At 45.4% G+C, this 16,746-nt stretch overlaps 1 protein-coding gene across 1 annotated transcript; it reads left to right on the top strand.

Moving 5' to 3' along the window:
* Positions 1–725: 725 nt before the first annotated feature.
* Positions 726–2,912, top strand: LOC137335663 (probable G-protein coupled receptor 139). The gene is made up of 2 exons (XM_068000952.1): positions 726–777; positions 2,011–2,912. The coding sequence occupies exons 1-2, from the start codon at positions 726–728 to the stop codon at positions 2,910–2,912; spliced, it is 954 nt and encodes a 317-aa protein (XP_067857053.1).
* Positions 2,913–16,746: the final 13,834 nt, after the last annotated feature.

Below are 16,746 nucleotides of genomic sequence, written 5' to 3'. Positions count from 1 at the left end.
ACCAATATTCACGGGATGGTCTCCAAACTGACTGGTAAAATGGTTCAGTCTCCATCTCAGTGTAAGCCCAACCCTTGATAATTGGTTAGAAACTCTCTGAAACTAAAGGATTTCATTCGGAAATAATCTGCAATATGTAAATGAAGCTGCTCTCGCTTCACATCCGTGCTGTCAGACTGCAGGTCTCATAGTTTCGGTTCTTTCAAACATTTATTAAAATAATATACTGGGCTTTGAGCTTTCCATCTGTGTAATATTTGGTTAAATATATGTTGTGATATAAAATTTGTTGGATTTAAAGTTATTAACTGAATCTGTTTGTTCAGCGATTGTAATTAATATCAGTCTCCATGGGCCCTGATTGTGTCACTGAAGTGTTTCTCTCTGCTATAAATAATCGACTACTTGCAACATGTTCTCCCATAGTGTCAGGGGGTGCATCACCTCCGGCACTAACAGAGATCAGCGGCTCTACAGAAAGGGAAAGCATAGATCGGAATCGGAGAGCAATAGATTGGAATGTTACAACAATGGGTCGGAATCTGAGAATAATAGATTGGAATATTACAACAATGGGTCGGAATCTGAGAATAATAGATTGGAATGTTACAACAATGGGTCGGCATCTTAGAACCATAGATTGGTACAGTCCATTCTGGGTTTTTCAATATCTGCATGACGATTATGATTCCATATCAATAGAGTGGTGGATATTTTATGCGCTTATGGGGATAAAAGTAATTTATTATCCTCTCCTCGTTGCTGTTGGTGTTCCTGGTAAGTCTCTGTATCCAGTTATTAATTCTATGAAACATCTTTCACTTTATTACTGTTCTTGTCATTCCCTGTCCAACATTCGTTGCTGTTGGTGCGCCTGGTAAGCATCTATATCCAGTTTAAAATTTAATGGCGGTACCCGCGATGGGAGATATATTGATACGGAGAACAGGAGTGGGAAATATATTCACGCAGGTTTTTTGGATGTGAGATTTCAGTTACATTGTGTCCTTGGGGTGTTTCAGTATTTACAGGGGGTCCAGAGATGGTAGCAATATTTACAAGGGATCCAGAGACGGTACTAATATTAGCAGGCGATCCAGGGACAGAACTATAATTGACAGGGGATCCAGAGATGGTACTAATATTTGCAGGTAGTCCAGAGACGGTACGAATATTCACAGGGAATCCAGAGACGGTACGAATATTCACAGGGAATCCAGCGGTGGTACTACTCTTTACAGTGGATCCGGAGATGGTACCAATAATTACAGTGTGTCCAGTGACGTTACTAATATTTACAAGGGATCCAGCGACGGTACTAATATCTACAGGGGACCCACAGATGAAACTAATATTTACAGGGGATCAAGAGATAGTACTACAATTGAAGGAATATCCAGAGATGTTACTAATATTTACATTGGGTCCAGAGACGGTAGTAATATTTACATTGTGTTCAGAGACGGCAGTAATAATTACAGGGGATACAGAGATGGTACTAATATTTATGATGGGTCTAGTCTGGTATATCATAGAATCATAGAATCCAGAGACGGTAATAATATTTACAGTGGGTCCAGAGATGATACTAATATTTACAGGATGATATAGAGAAGGTATTAATATTTACTGGCGATGCAGAGTCAGAACTAATATTTAGAGTTGACCCAGAGGCGGTAATAATTATTACAGTGGGATCAAGAGATAGTACTAATATTTACAGGGGATCCAGAGATGGTACTAATATTTAAAGGGGATCAAGAGACAGTACGATTTTTTACAAGGAATCCAAGATGGTGTTAATTTTAACAGGGGATCCAGAGACGGTACTAATATTTACACGGGATCTAGAAACGGTACTAATATTTACAGGGGATCCAGAGACGGCACTAAGATTTACAGGAATCCAGAGACGGTACTGATATTTACAGGGGTCAAGAGAAGGCACTAATATTTACAGGGGGTCCCAGCCTGATACATAATTTCATTGTTTATTTCTTTTCCTTACAGTTAATTTATTGACGATTCTGATCATGTCTCGGGGAAAGTGCGGTCTCTCGAAATGTGTCACTCGCTACCTGGTGGCGATGGCAGAGGCGGATCTACTGGTCGTTATCACCGATCTGATACTCAGGCAGATTCCGATTGCTTATATGTTTCACTTTCAATTCGTGAAACGGTCCATTCCTGTGTGTAATATCCATGCCGTCCTGCTTTTCGCAGCCACAGACTGTTCTGTCTGGTTCACCGTCACTTTCACCTTTGATCGATTTGTGGCCATTTGTTGCCAAAAGCTGAAAACTAAATATTGCACGAAGAGAACGGCGGCTGTGGTTCTCGGAACAGTGACTGTGCTGAGCTGTTTGAAGAATACTTTCTGGTACTTTATGTTCACGGGTCGGTATATGCTTGTCAATGAACCCTGGTTTTGTGATGTAACACTAAATTTTCTGTATTCACGTGTGTGGGCAGCAATCGAACTCCTTTATTATATCCTCACCCCGGGGGTCCCATTTGTTCTGATTCTACTGCTCAATGCCTTAACCGTCAGGCACATTTCAGTGGCCAGCAGAGCCCGCAGGAGACTCCGAGGCAACAGCAGTGGGGAGAATCCCAGAGACCCAGAGATGGAGAGCAGAAGGAAGTCCATCATTTTACTGTTTGTTATCTCAGGAAACTTTATACTGTTATGGGCGCTGTATATGGTGTTTTCTATATGCAACCGGATATATTATTTAGGGTATTATTCTGTATATCTACATGGCTTTATACAAGAAATAGGATTCATGCTCCAGCTCCTGAGTTGCTGCACAAACACTTGTATTTATGCCGTGACACAAACTAAATTCAGAGAGCAGTTGAAAAATGTGGTGAAATATCCCTTTATTGTGATTGTTAAATTCATTAAATAATTGGAATATCTGAAGACTTTCCAACAGCAGAGTCAGTGTTGTGTGATACGGTGTCTGATTTTCTCTCCACCAGGCCGGGGCGCTGCAAACACTGTGTATTCTGCAATCACTTTATAAACTGAGGCTATTGATAAAGCAATGGACAGCGTTTCTCACGGTTTACATCTCATGCAAGTTGTAAAATAACACGTGGCTGCTAATTGCACCAAATGAGATACCATATCGGAGAAATTAAAAGGTAATAAAATTAACAAAAATACAAGGTGCCGGTAAACAGATTGTTAATGGCGCGGGAGGTAGAGGAGATCCCTGGAGTGTAGCTGCCGGAGACCAGTGTGTTAATAGTGCTGGAGGTAGAGGACATCCCGGGGCTGAATGTGCCTGTGACCAGTGTGTTAATGGGGCTGGAGGTAGAGGAGATCCAGGGACTGCATGTGCCGGTGACGAGTGTGTTAAAGGGGCAGGAGGTAGACGAGATCCCGGGACAATAGGTGCCTGGACCAGTGTGTTAATGGTGCTTGAAGTAGAGGAGATCCCGGGATTATAGGTGCCTTGACCAGTTTGTTAATGGGGCGGGAGGGAGAGGAGATCCTGGGAATGTAGGTGCCGGTAAACAGATTGTTATTGGCGCCGGAGGAAGAGGAGATCCCGGGAGAGTAGTGGCCGGTGACCAGTGTGTTAATGCGGCCAGAGGTAGTGGAGATCCTGGTAATGCAAGTGCCGGTGACCAGTGTGTTAATGCGGCCAGAGGTAGTGGAGATCCTGGTACTGTAGGTGCCGGTGACCAGTGTGTTAATATTGCGGGAGGAAGAGGAGATCCCGGGGCTGTAGGTGCCGGTGATCAGTGTGTTAATGGGGCGGGAGGAAGAGGATATCCCGGGGCTGTAGTGGCCGGTGATCAGTGTGTTAATGGGGCGGGAGGTAGAGGAGATCCCGGGACTGTAGGTGTCGTTGATCAGTGTGTTAATGGGGCGGGAGGTAGAGGAGATCCCGGGACAGTAGGTGCCTAGACGAAGGTGTTAATGGGGCGGAAGGTAGAGGAGATCCTGGGAATGTAGGTGCCTGGACCAGTGTGTCAATGGGGCGGGAGGTAGAGGAGATCCCGGGATAGTAGGTGCCTGGACCAGTGTGTCAATGGGGCGGGAGGTAGAGGAGATCCCGGGACAGTAGGTGCCTGGACCAGTGTGTTAATGGGGCGGGAGGTAGAGGAGATCCCGGGACAGTAGGTGCCTGGACCAGTATGTCAATGGGGCGGGAGGTAGAGGAGATCCCGGGACAGTAGGTGCCTGGACCAGTGTGTTAATGGGGCGGGAGGTAGAGGAGATCCCGGGACAGTAGGTCCCTGGACCAGTGTGTTAATGGGGCGGAAGGTAGAGGAGATCTCGGGACAGTAGGTGCCTGGACCAGTGTGTCAATGGGGCGGGAGGTAGAGGAGATCCAGGGACTGCAGGTGCCGGTGACGAGTCTGTTAAAGGGGCAGGAGGTAGTGGAGATGCCGGCACAGTAGGTGCCGGTGACCAGTGTGTCAATGTGGCAGAAGGTAGAGGAGATCCCGGGACAGTAGGTGCCTAGACGAATGTGTTAATGGGGCGGAAGGTAGAGGAGATCCTGGGACAGTAGGTGCCTGGACCAGTGTGTTAATGGGGCGGGAGGTAGAGGAGATCCCGGGACAGTAGGTGCCTGGACCAGTGTGTCAATGGGGCGGGAGGTAGAGGAGATCCCGGGACAGTAGGTGCCTAGACCAGTGTGTTAATGGGGCGGGAGGTAGAGGAGATCCTGGGAATGTAGGTGCAGGTGAACAGGGTGTTAGTGGTGCGGGAGGTAGAGGATATCCCGGGACTGTAGGTGCCAATAACCGGTGTGTTAATGCGGCGGGAGTTATGGTAGATCCCGGGACTGTAGTTGCCGGTGAACAGTCTGTCAATGAAGCGGGTAGTAGAGGGCATCCTGGGAATGTAGGTGCCGGTGAACAGGATGTTAGTGGTGCGGGAGGTAGAGGAGATCCCGGGATTGTAGGTGCCCATAACCGGTGTGTTAATGGGGCGGGAGTTATGGTAGATCCCGGGACTGTAGGTGCCGGTGAACAGTCTGTCAATGAGGCGGGTAGTAGAGGGCATCCTGGGAATGTAGGCGCTGATGACCAGAGTGTTTATTGGGCCGGTAGTAGAGGAGATCCTGGCACTGAACGTGCCGGTGACCAGGGAGTTAATGGGGCGGGAGGTTGTGGGGATCCCGAACTGTATGTGTCGGTGACCAGTGTGATAATGGGGCTGGAGGTAGAGGAGACACTTGGACTGTAGGTGCCGGTGACCAGATTGTTAATGGGGCGGGTGGTAGAAGAGGTCCTAGGACCGTAGGTGCCGGTAACCAGTGCGTTAATGGGGCGGGGGTATAGTAGATCCCGGGACTGTAGGTGCCGGTGACCAGTCTGTGAACAAGGCGGGAAGTAGAGGGCATTCTGGGAATGTAGGCGCTGCCGACCATTGTGTTAATGGGACGGGATGTAGAGGAGATCCCTGGACTGTCGGTGTCGGTGATCAGTGTCTTAATGGAGTTGGAGTTATAGTAGATCCCGGGACTGTAGTTGCCCGTGACCAGTGTGTTAATGAGGTGGGGGGTGGTTATAGGAAATCGCGTGTCAGTATGTGCCAATGACCAGTGTGTTAATGAGGCGGGAGGTAGAGGAGATCCTGGGACTATAGGTTCTGGAGATAAGTCTGTTAATGGGGCGGGAGGTCGAGGCGATCGCTGGACTGTGGGTGCCGGTAACCAATGTGTTAATGGTGTGGATGTGATGTGGAGATGCCGGTGATGGACTGGGGTTGACAATTGTAAACAATTTTACAACACCAAGTTATAGTCCAGCAATTTTATTTTAAATTCACAAGCTTTCGGAGGCTACCTCCTTCCTCAGGTGAACGATGTGAACGATTTTCCACATCGTTCACCTGAGGAAGGAGGTAGCCTCCGAAAGCTTGTGAATTTAAAATAAAATTGCTGGACTATAACTTGGTGTTGTAAAATTGTTTACAATTAATGGTGTGGGAGGTAGAGGAGATCATGGGACTGTAGGTGCCGGTGACCAATGTGTTAATGGTGTGGGAGGTAGAGGAGATCCTGGAACTGTAGGGACCGGTGACCAGTGTGTTAATTTTTCTGGATGTACTGTAGATCCCGGAAGTGTATGTGGTGTTGACCTGTGTTAATTGTGCGGGAGGTAGAGGAGATCCTGGGAATTTTGGTGCCGGTGACCAGTGTGTTAATAGGGCGGGATGTAGACGAGATCCTGGGAATTTTGGTGCCGGTGACCAGTGTGTTAATGGGGCGGGACTTATAGTGGATCCCGGGAATGCAGGTGCTGGTGACCAGTCTGTCAATGAGTTGGAAAGTAGAGGACACCCTGGGAATGTAGGCGCTGATGACCAGAGTGTTAATGAGGCGGGTAGTAGAGGAGCTCCTGGCACTGAAGGTACCGGTGAGAAGTGTGTTAATGGGGCGGGAGGTAGAGGAGATGCCTGGAGTATCGGTGCCGGTGACGAGTGTGTTAGTGGGGCGGGTGGTTGTGGAGGTCCCGGACTGTATGTGTCGGTGACCAATGCGTGAGGAGCTAAATTCGATTAAAATCACTAAGGAATTGGTACTCAGTAAAATAATGGGACTCAAGGCGGATAAATCCTCTGGACCTGATGGTTTACATCCTAGGGTCTTGAGGGAAGTGGCAGTAGGCATTGTGGATGCTTTGGTAATAATTTTCCAAAATTCTCTGGACTCGGCAAAGGTCCCTGCAGATTGGAAAACTGCTAATGTAACACCCTTATTTAAAGAGGGTAGTTGGCAGAAGGCGCACTCTTAAGTTTGCATGCTCTGTCCCTTCCTGTCACCCTTTGATTATCGTTTCCCTAATTGCTACCATGCTCTCTTGCCTTGTCTTTTTTCTTTAATTTATCACATCTTCACTTACTTGATCCCTCGCACCCATTATTTAATTTAATGATTAGTGGCCAGTGTGTTAATGCGGTGGGAAGTAGAGAAGATCCCAGGACTGTAGGTGCCATTGAGTGATGATTTCCTAACTTCACTCCTGAAAGTCCTGTCTCTAATGTTTAGGCTATGTCCCATAGTCCTATACACCACTACGAGCGGAAATAGTATCTCTCTATCTACCCCATCAGTTCCCCTTAGCATCTTGGAAATTTGGATCAAATCAGCCCTCAATCTACTAAATTCCAGGGAATACAACCTTAGTTTGTGTAATCTCTCCTCGCAATTTAACGCTTGGAGTCCAGGTACCATTCTCGTAAATCGACACTGCAGTCCCTCAACGGCCAATATATTCTTGCTAAGGTGCGGTGCCCAGAACTGAACACAGTACTCCAGGTGTGGTCCAACCAGAGCTTTGTATAGTTGTTGCATAATATTCATCCCCTTGTATTCTAGTCCTCTACTTTTAAAGGCCACCATTCCGTTAGCTTTTCTGACTAATTTCTGCACCTGTCCATGACATTTTAATGACCCCTAAGTCCCTTTGGAACTCCACAATTTCGAACTTTTCACCATTTATAAAATATTCTGATCTATCCTTTTTAGGTCCAAAGTGGATGATCTCACACTTGACTAAATTGAAATCTATTTACCACAGTTTTGCCCATTCATTTATTATATTAATGTCTCTCTGTAATTATATGCTTCCATCTGCACTGCTTACAATGCTGTCATCGGTGTCATCAGTAAACTTCGATATGTGGCTTTCTATCTCGTCGTCTAAAATCAACGAGACCGCCTGAATTGGGGTAAATTCACATTCAGTTTCAGTCTCCTCATCATTTTGAGATACATTATTTACTTCACGTGTGTTGCGCCTTGGAAACTTCCGCACCTTGTCCTCTGGAGCTCAAATATGTACTGGATAGAATTCAATTCTACCAACAGCAACACTGGAAAGATGCGAGACGCCAATTGGTGACTTTTCACTAAAAGTAGTAAGACAGCAGGCCTCATCTGCAATTTGAACCCGGGACCTTTCGCATTTTAATCAATAAAACCCCCTAAGCGAGGATCATACCTCTATACCAACGCGCCGCTTTCACGAGGAATCGTGCAGCCAGTGCAAAGATTCGCTGCCACCAACAGCCGATCGGCCTTCCGTTCAGATCTCTTCTGTCCATCCAATCTCATTTTCCATTCCGTGTACAGCAATATCAAGTTATGCACTAACTATTTCCAGTCACCAGTATTAGTCTCCCTTTACCAAATTGGTTTCGACTGTATGACTTGTATTATCAAGTAAGATGTTTCAGAATTAGTTGCTCTGAAATTACATTGTTTGGGAGGATACTGAGAGGTGTAGATGAACAAAGTGACTTGGAGTGCATGTCCACAGATCCCTGAAGGTAACAAGACAGGTAGATAATGTGTTTAAGAAGGCATACAGGACACTTTCCTTTATTATCCCTGGCATAAAATATAAGAGATAGGAGGTTATGCTAGAACTGTATAAAGCACTAGTTAGGCCACAGCTAATGTACTGTGTACCATTCTGATCACCACATTACAGGAAAGATGTGATTGCAGCAGAGAGTGTACCGAGGGGATTTACGATGAAGTTGCCAGGACTGGAGAATTTTTGCTTTGAGGATAGATTGGTTAGGCAGGGGTTGTTTTGTTTGGAACCGAGGAGGCTGAGGGGAGATTTAATTGAGGTGTATAATATTATGACGGGCTTGGATAGAAAGGACCTATTTCCCTTAGTCGAGACGTCAATAATCAGGCGGCATTGATTTAAGGTAATTGGAGGAAGGATTAGAGGAGAATATTTTTCAACCAGATGGTGGTGGGGGTGTGGAACACACTGCCTGAAAGGGTGGGAGATGCAGAAACCCTCATCGCATTTAAAAAGCACTTGAAGAGCCGTAAACTACAAGACTAAGAACCAAACGCTGGAAAGTGGGATGAGGCTCGATATCTCTTTTTCGGCCGGCACAGACACTATGGGCCGAATAGCCTCCTTCTATGGTGTAAATATTTATGTTTGTATGATTTTATGATATGATTGCTGGCTGTCTCAGTATCGTGATAATATACACTCTACCATAAGAATACTTTAATTGATTTGGTGCTTTGTTTCATTGTAAGAGCGAAGAGACATTAACGTGTAGACATTGGCTGCAGCAGCTGGGTTGCAGCTTTACTTTTCCTACCGTCTCAGTCTTTCTTTAACCCTCTCTGCTGGTGTTGCAGGTTCGAACAGCCATCGCCGGTCAAGGAAGCCTGAGAAGTCCATCAGGGGTCAACACAAGAGACAGAGACAGGGAGAGAAAGAGAAATGCATGCAAAGAAAATATAGAGTATAAATAGATTCATACAATCATAAAATGGTTACAGCAGAGAAGGAGGCTATTCGGCCCATCGAGCCCGTGCCGGCTCATTGTTGGAGCAATCCAGTTAGTCCCATTCCCCCGCCCCTTCCCGGTAGCCCTGCTTTTATTTCCCTTCAAGTACTTATCAAATTCCTTTTCGAAATCCATGATTGAATCTGCTTCCACCACCCTTTCAGGGAGCGGTTTCCAGATTATAACTGCTCGTTGGTAAAAAAGTGTTTCCTCATGTCACCTTTGGTGCTTTTGCCAATCACCTTAAATCTGTGTCTCTGGTTCTTCAACCTTCCGCCAATGGGAATAGCTTCTCTTTATTTACTTTATCTAAAGTCTTCATGACTTTGAACACTTCCATCAGATCTCCTCTTAACGTTCTCTGCTCTCAGGAGAACAACTCCAGCACGGGGTAAATGCGGTCAATTAGCTCCAATTCATTAATTTGAGCATTAAACAGCTCTTTAAACATTACTGTGACATTATGGTAGCGCGGCCTCGCGGTTTAAGGTGTTGAATTTAATTTCTATAGATGCGTGGGTTTGAATCCCACTGCTTTTAGAATTTCAGCCAATGTTTATTTTGACCTGTTCACAGAAAACCCGATTGTAGTGTGATGGAGCAGAGGATGTGAAAGAAGCTGAAAGTGTAAGTGCAGATATTACTTTCATCACGGAGACAGGACACGTTTCCACAGGAAAGGGCCTCTCACCTTAATATTATTTCCAGCAGAGTTGGACAGGTGATCAGAGTGACTTGGCTCTCGCGGCGCAATCAGTCAGTGCGCGGTCCTTATATGACTGTACTGGGTCGGGAAATGCCGAGGTTGTTAGTTGAGTCTCACCTAGATCAACAAATCCTTTTCCTTGTGAACATTTCGAACGGAGCTGAACGTATAATTGAGTGTTCCAAAATGCATCAATTATTTGTATCGCCACGTGGTTCCTCTTGTTGCAATATCAGATGAGATATTTCGTGTTATTAGTTTACAGGAGGGAGGCTGCGGTGTTGGAGCCACAAACTATGATTTTGTTCCATCTGCAAATTATGGGATTTCGCTTGAGCTTTAAACCAGCGCGTTAGACCGCTCAGTCACGATACTTTCCATCTTGCGATCTTCACGTGCTACTTTAACAGGAATAGAATTACTGCAAGCAAGAATTCAACCCCTCAAGCACCAATGATCGCACCGCAGCAGGATGCATGTGTCCAGTTGGAAACCTGTCTGAAGGAGCATGCAGTCTGACAGAGCCGGAAGTCCAGCAGATTGACTTTTGCGTTGAGCAGATGGTGAGCCTCCTTCTTGAGAGTGTTTCGCCAATCCAGCTCAGAGTGGATTAAGCATTATAAATTCGGGTGAGACTGGAGGAAGTGTAGGGGGTTGTTACCCTTCCTTGACGGGCATTAATGATCCTGTTGCGGTTTTGCTGCAAAATTTCACTTCCCAGCTCCGAAATCAACGAACTAAAATATAACGGTGGTGAGATTCGAATACACAATTTCTGAGCGAAAATTCCGATGTGCTCCCCATTGCGCGACTAAACCGGTTATGAATTATATGATTTCACATTACCCATATGCTGCTTAGGAACTTTTGCTGCGGTAGAGCAAGTGGTTCGAAAGCTCAGTGGGGTTTCAAATGAACTCCTGAGAAAGTTTGTCCAATGCATCGTGCTCTCTCTCTCTCTTTCTTTTGCTCTCTCTCGCTTTCTCTCTTGAGCTATCACTCTCCCCGTTTATCTCAAGAAGGTTGGAATACAAAGGGGCGGAAGTTATGTTACAGCTGCACAGAGCTCTGGTGAGATCCCATCTGGAGGACTGCATTCAGTTCTGGGCACCCCATGCCAGGAAGGATGTATTAAACTGGAGGCTCGAAGGGCTGAAAAGCCTATTCCTGTTCCTATTCAAGAATAGAGACGCTAATGTATGACGAGTGAGTGAAGAATGTTTTCTGTCTGAAGTACTGATTTCATTATTTGAATATCCTCAGTGTCCCAGCTCAGTGCAATCCATTCCAGACAAGCTGCTCGCACAAAATGGCATTTTCTGTGAGAACACAAAAGGTTTGTCCAGGCCATGACAGTACCGAGTGCGGGTACGCCTGCGCGTGAAATGGAAAAGTGAGGTGAAATACTCCCACAAGCAGCGCATGTCTCTGTTTCCATTTACAAAATGCACACACGCACGGGCCGAATCGATTCAGCTCCTGGGAAAGCTGCGAGGCGAGACAGGGCAGCCGTGGATCATTTGAAACAACTGATACACACAAGATTCGGCCCGTTTCACGTGGCATCTCCTGTTTCTGACTATTCTTCCCCTCCTGCTTCCTCTACTCCTCCAGCTGCCAGGTGAATTCGATGCGTGATGAAAACACAGGGGAATTCATGAATCCCATCCTGAACTGGACAGCAGGGAGAGAGAGGGAACGAACGGTGCTGGCCTTTGAGAAGGGATGGAGTTTGCACATGCCGGGAAAAATAGACACAACGATCTCATCTCCCTGCTTCTTTGATATGTGGGATATCTTAATGCTCAGGTGATGATATCACTGACCCCAGGCCCATGATCTCCACTCGCACTCTCCTTCCAATCTCACACACCTTTGCTTGGGTTTGAAATCGTGTAAGTTTTCACACTGCGATTCAATTTGAAGAAAGCGATGCTGTGATAACATGGGGCTATTGAGGAGTTGCAGTGCAAGAAGGCTAATGATAACAGTGACTGTTCTGACACTGTGAGCGACAGTTAAAGGTGGACAACATTTAAAGTCTCATGCAGCAGGTCTGGGTGCAAATCTTTCACGTGGCATCTCCTTCTGCTCCTGTCACTTATTTTCCTCCACAGAGAGTTCATTTGGAATTCCTGTGCGGCTGCATTGCGCATTTTCCAGATCTGCTTCGAACAATCGGGACTTTAAAGGCACCTCTGTGACCTGCACTTTCTTAAAATGAGTTTTGTTCGCCGTTGCATTCGACCGTGAAATCGCTCTCGGTTTTCATCTCAATGAACCAGACTGTGAACGCATTGTATCTGTCAGCGAGTAAGTGGCGAGGTTGGGGTCAGCACGGGCCGTTTTCAACTTTTTAAATCTCACCAATTACCAGAGAAAAGAGACATTGAATCAAACTGTCCCTATCAGTGATGAATTGAAGTGAATATCGCTCCAAGCAGATCTGGACAATGCGCAGTGCAGCCGCACAGGAGTTCCAAATCCACCCTCTCGCCACTCGGCAATCACATTAACTGAACTTTACTCTGACGCACTGTCACCGCGCTGAAATCAAGTATTTCTCGGCCACATTTCCTTTTAACATCATAGTTACTGGTTTAAGATTGAAAACTGCCGCCAGCTTCACTGTAAGTGCAAGCGACAACTTTGTAGACACCGTGTAGTGTCAAAGACCTGCTCGTTGGACCTGCTCGTTCAATCTCCTCTCATTTTCACCAAACCTGAATATTACTGGAACAGAGAATGGAGAATCACAGCTCGAAAAATCAATCCTCTCTACCACGAGGGGACTAAGACTTCCAACATACAGGTGTTTAATGGCAAGGTGAGTTTAATGTTCATAAATAATACAGGACAGATTTTCACTATTGCAAGCTTCACACCCTTTATTTTGGAAAAGTGAGCTGATCATCGAGGTAAAATTGATCGCGACAACCTGATTTTTTAGCTCGTTGAATCAATGTTTCAAAAACCCACATGTCGTGTCTCTGTGGCGCAATCGGTTAGCGCGTTCAGCTGTTAATTGAAAGGTTGGTGACTCGAACCCACCCACGGATGTTCGGGAAATTTTTACCTTAAGATTCATGGTCTCGCATTTCCTGGTTTCAAATATACGTTTTGTCTGCAAAAAAATGCACGGTTTCGATGGCCAGCTGAGCACGGCCGATCTTCCACCATTTAACCTGAGATTGCCTTCACGGAAATCAGAATTCTTCTTGACAGACAAGGTCCAAAGATTGCAGGAGAGCCGCTTCACTCTGACATGGATGTTTCTGCAGTGAGCGACACCAGACTGTTTCCACAATAAATAATGTGGAGATGCCGGTGATGGACTGGGGTGGACAAATGTAAGGAATCTTACAACACCAGGTTATAGTCCAACAAATTTATTTTAAAATCACAAGCTTTCGGAGATTATCGTCACCTGACGAAGGGGATAATCTCCGAAAGCTTGTGATTTTAAAATAAATTTGTTGGACTATAACCTGGTGTTGTAAGATTCCTTACATTTGTCCACAATAAATGTCAGTCCTTTTATTTTGGAAACGCAAAATTGTTTTCGCATTCCGAAGGGTTTCAATTCATTTGTGAACTCCACTACTGACACTGCTGAAGGTTGTAGGCTCAGGGAGTTGGACCTCCAGGAGTGGACTGTAAGAAAGCTGGGCTTCGGCTTCCTGACAAATATATGTCGAGGAACCAGAGCAAACCTAACGAAGGAACGGTCTGGGGTTTTACCTGTTAGTTTAGGTCTCAGGGTGAATGATTCCTGACTCCCCGAACTGTCTCACATTTAACTCAAGTCAGATCAGGATGAATTCAGTTTACAGGAGGATAGTGTCAAATATCACCCACAATCGAGGGAGACAAAAGCAGCGATCAGAGAAGCTACGAGATCATTTGGAAAAGAAGATGGTGCACAATTGTGGGAATAATAGCAAACGCCTTTTCAGCTGCGTCAGGAGTCAGAAGACCATTAAAGATAGTTTAGGTCCACTGAAAGGCAGTTCAGGACAGATTCCCAGGCTATGGCAGAGCTGTTAAATGACTATTTCTCATCAGCCTACACTCCTGTGGATGATGCTCAGATTCCAGCTGTGGGATGTGCTGTCGACAATAACATCATAAATATAAAAATAGAAAGGGATGTCATCTTGGATAAAATACGAAATCTCAAAATAGATTGTGCTCTACGTCCAGATGATATTCACCCAAGGGTGTTTAAAGAGATGAGACGGGTGCTCTGTGAGCCCCTTGCCTGTATCTTCAACAGCTCAATAGAGTCAAGGATTGTTCCCTGAGATTGGAAGATAGCTCACATAGATCCCATTTTCATTAAAGGGGACAAATCAGAGCCAGGGAATGACAGGCCCATCGGTGTGACATCGATCAGAGGGAATATGCTTGAAGGGATCCTAAGAGATGCTGTTTATGACCACGGGGAAAGAGAAGGGGCCATTAGAGATACTCAACACGCCTTCCGGGAAAGAAGGTCGTGTCTTACAAACTTGCTTCAGTTTTTTGAAGAAGTTGCTGGGTTAGTGGATGAGGGTAATCCGCTTCACATTGTCTATCTCAGGTTGTCAAACTCATTTTGGATGATGAGCCTGATCCGATATCATGGCACTTGGCCTGGGCCACATTCAGCAAAAGTTATTAAACTAGAAATAGATGAAGATGAACCATATTGGTACTTACTTACGTTTAGATTTTATTTACTGCTACTGCTGCTCCCGATAATTGGCACCTCTTAGCTTGAACCATTGCATCAACATTTGGAGTAAATGACTGTACTGTATGATGTCTTGGATAAAAACATGAGGCCACTTGTCATTACAGAACTTTGGAAGTGATTTCCACAGTTTCACAACTCCCTGTGTAAAGAAGTTTCTCTTGATCACTGCATTAAAGCAGAAAGTAGGGGTTAAGGATCGCTACTCAGACTGGTAAAAGGTGGAAAGTGGAGTTCCACAAGGATCGGTGCTGGGACCACTGTTCACAATTTATATAAACGATTTGGACTCGGGAATCGGATGTACAATTTCAAAATTTACGGATGACACCAGTTTGTGGCGAGGGATAGATGATACTGATGAAGACTACAAGAATATGCAAGAAGACATCAATAAACTTGCAGAATGGGGGTGTAATTGGCAAATTAATTTGAATAAAGATGAGGATGAAGTGGAGCATTTTGGTAGCAAGAACAAGGAGGCCTCATAATGCTTGGACAATAAGAGTCTATATGGGGTACAGGAGTAGAGGGATCTAGGGACACAGATACACAAATCACTAAAATTAGTGATGCAGGTTAAAAAGGCCATAAAAAAGCAAACCAAGCACTAGGGTTCATTTCTAGAGGGATAGAATTGGAAAGCTATGTTAAACTTGTATAGAACCTTGATTTGACTACACTTGGAGTATCAGTGAACATTTCTGGTCTCCATATTATAAGAAGGATATAGAGATACTGGAGAAGGTGCAAAAAGGATGTCACCATATAAGTGGTCGCTGGATTTGGTGTCTCTGTGTAACTGATCCCTGTATTTGGTGCCCCAATGTAAGTGATCCCTGGACTTGGCGTCTCAGTGTGAGTGGTCCCTGGAACTGGTGTCTTCGTGTAATTGGTCCCTGGATTTGGTGTCCCAGTGTAAGTTGCCCTAGATTTGGTGTCACAGTGTACGTGGTCCCTTTTCTATTGAGGCCTTGCTCGTGGAATGTTTCTCCTCTTTTCACTTTTGCAAAAATTGTTGCCAGCTTATTAAAGCCATGAACTGGCTCTCGGGTAGGGCACAGAAAAAAATGAAACCTCGTCAGTTTCCCTGAGAATGACAGGTCTGAATTCGAGTTAGAGAAAATTTAGCAATTAAACCAGACTGGGTGGGTCGGGCCTGAGTTGCGACTTAGTAACGGAAAACTGTCGGCCAGTTTACTTCGCACCATGGGGAAGGGCCGAGCACTCGGGTTTCTGTACAATTTATTTATTTATTTTGTTTGTTGCCTCCCTGGCACCGACCTCGATTGGATGACAATAATTAATTTTCTGTTCACCAATTCCGGCTTTCAATGGCGGGGCATTTCCCGACATACCCCCGCGCCTCAGTCTGTGACCTATCAATGACTACAGGAGACACATGTAACGAGTCGCACAACACCAGGTTATAGTCCAACAGCTTTATTAGAAATCACATGCTTTCGGAGCTTTGCTCCTTCGTCAGGTGAAGTGAAGAGTTACTTAAAAGCACAGCATATATAGTCAGAGAACAATGCCTGATGATTACAGATAATCTTTCTAACTGTCCTTTATCACTCCTCGGCAGAGAGATACTCACAGCAATCAAAGGAGTGTTCAAACAGGTTAGTCAGAAAACATTACATCCAAGAATACTGAGGTGGGGTCACCAGGGGTCAAACGTAACAGATGCTGGGGTTTGTATTAAAAACAGATAACTTTTTTTTTGCTGGAAATCGCAGCAGGTCCGGCCGCATCTGTGTATGGAGAACAAGCCAACACTGACTTGAGTCTGGATGACTCTACATCAGGTGGGGTTACATGTAGCGTGACATGAACCCAAGATCCCGGTTGAGGCTGTCCTCATGGGTGCAGAACTTGGCTATCAATTTCTGCTCGACGATTTTGCGTTGTCGTGTGTCTCGAAGGCCCCATTGGAGAACGCTGACCTGAAGATCGGTGGCTGAATGTCCTTGACTGCTGAAGTGTTCCCCGACTGGGAGG

The sequence above is a fragment of the Heptranchias perlo genome, chromosome 20, assembly GCF_035084215.1.
Source record: "Heptranchias perlo isolate sHepPer1 chromosome 20, sHepPer1.hap1, whole genome shotgun sequence".
Lineage (NCBI taxonomy): Eukaryota > Metazoa > Chordata > Chondrichthyes > Hexanchiformes > Hexanchidae > Heptranchias > Heptranchias perlo.
Note: the sequence above shows the minus strand (reverse complement) of the source record. Positions and strands in the feature narration are given on the sequence as shown.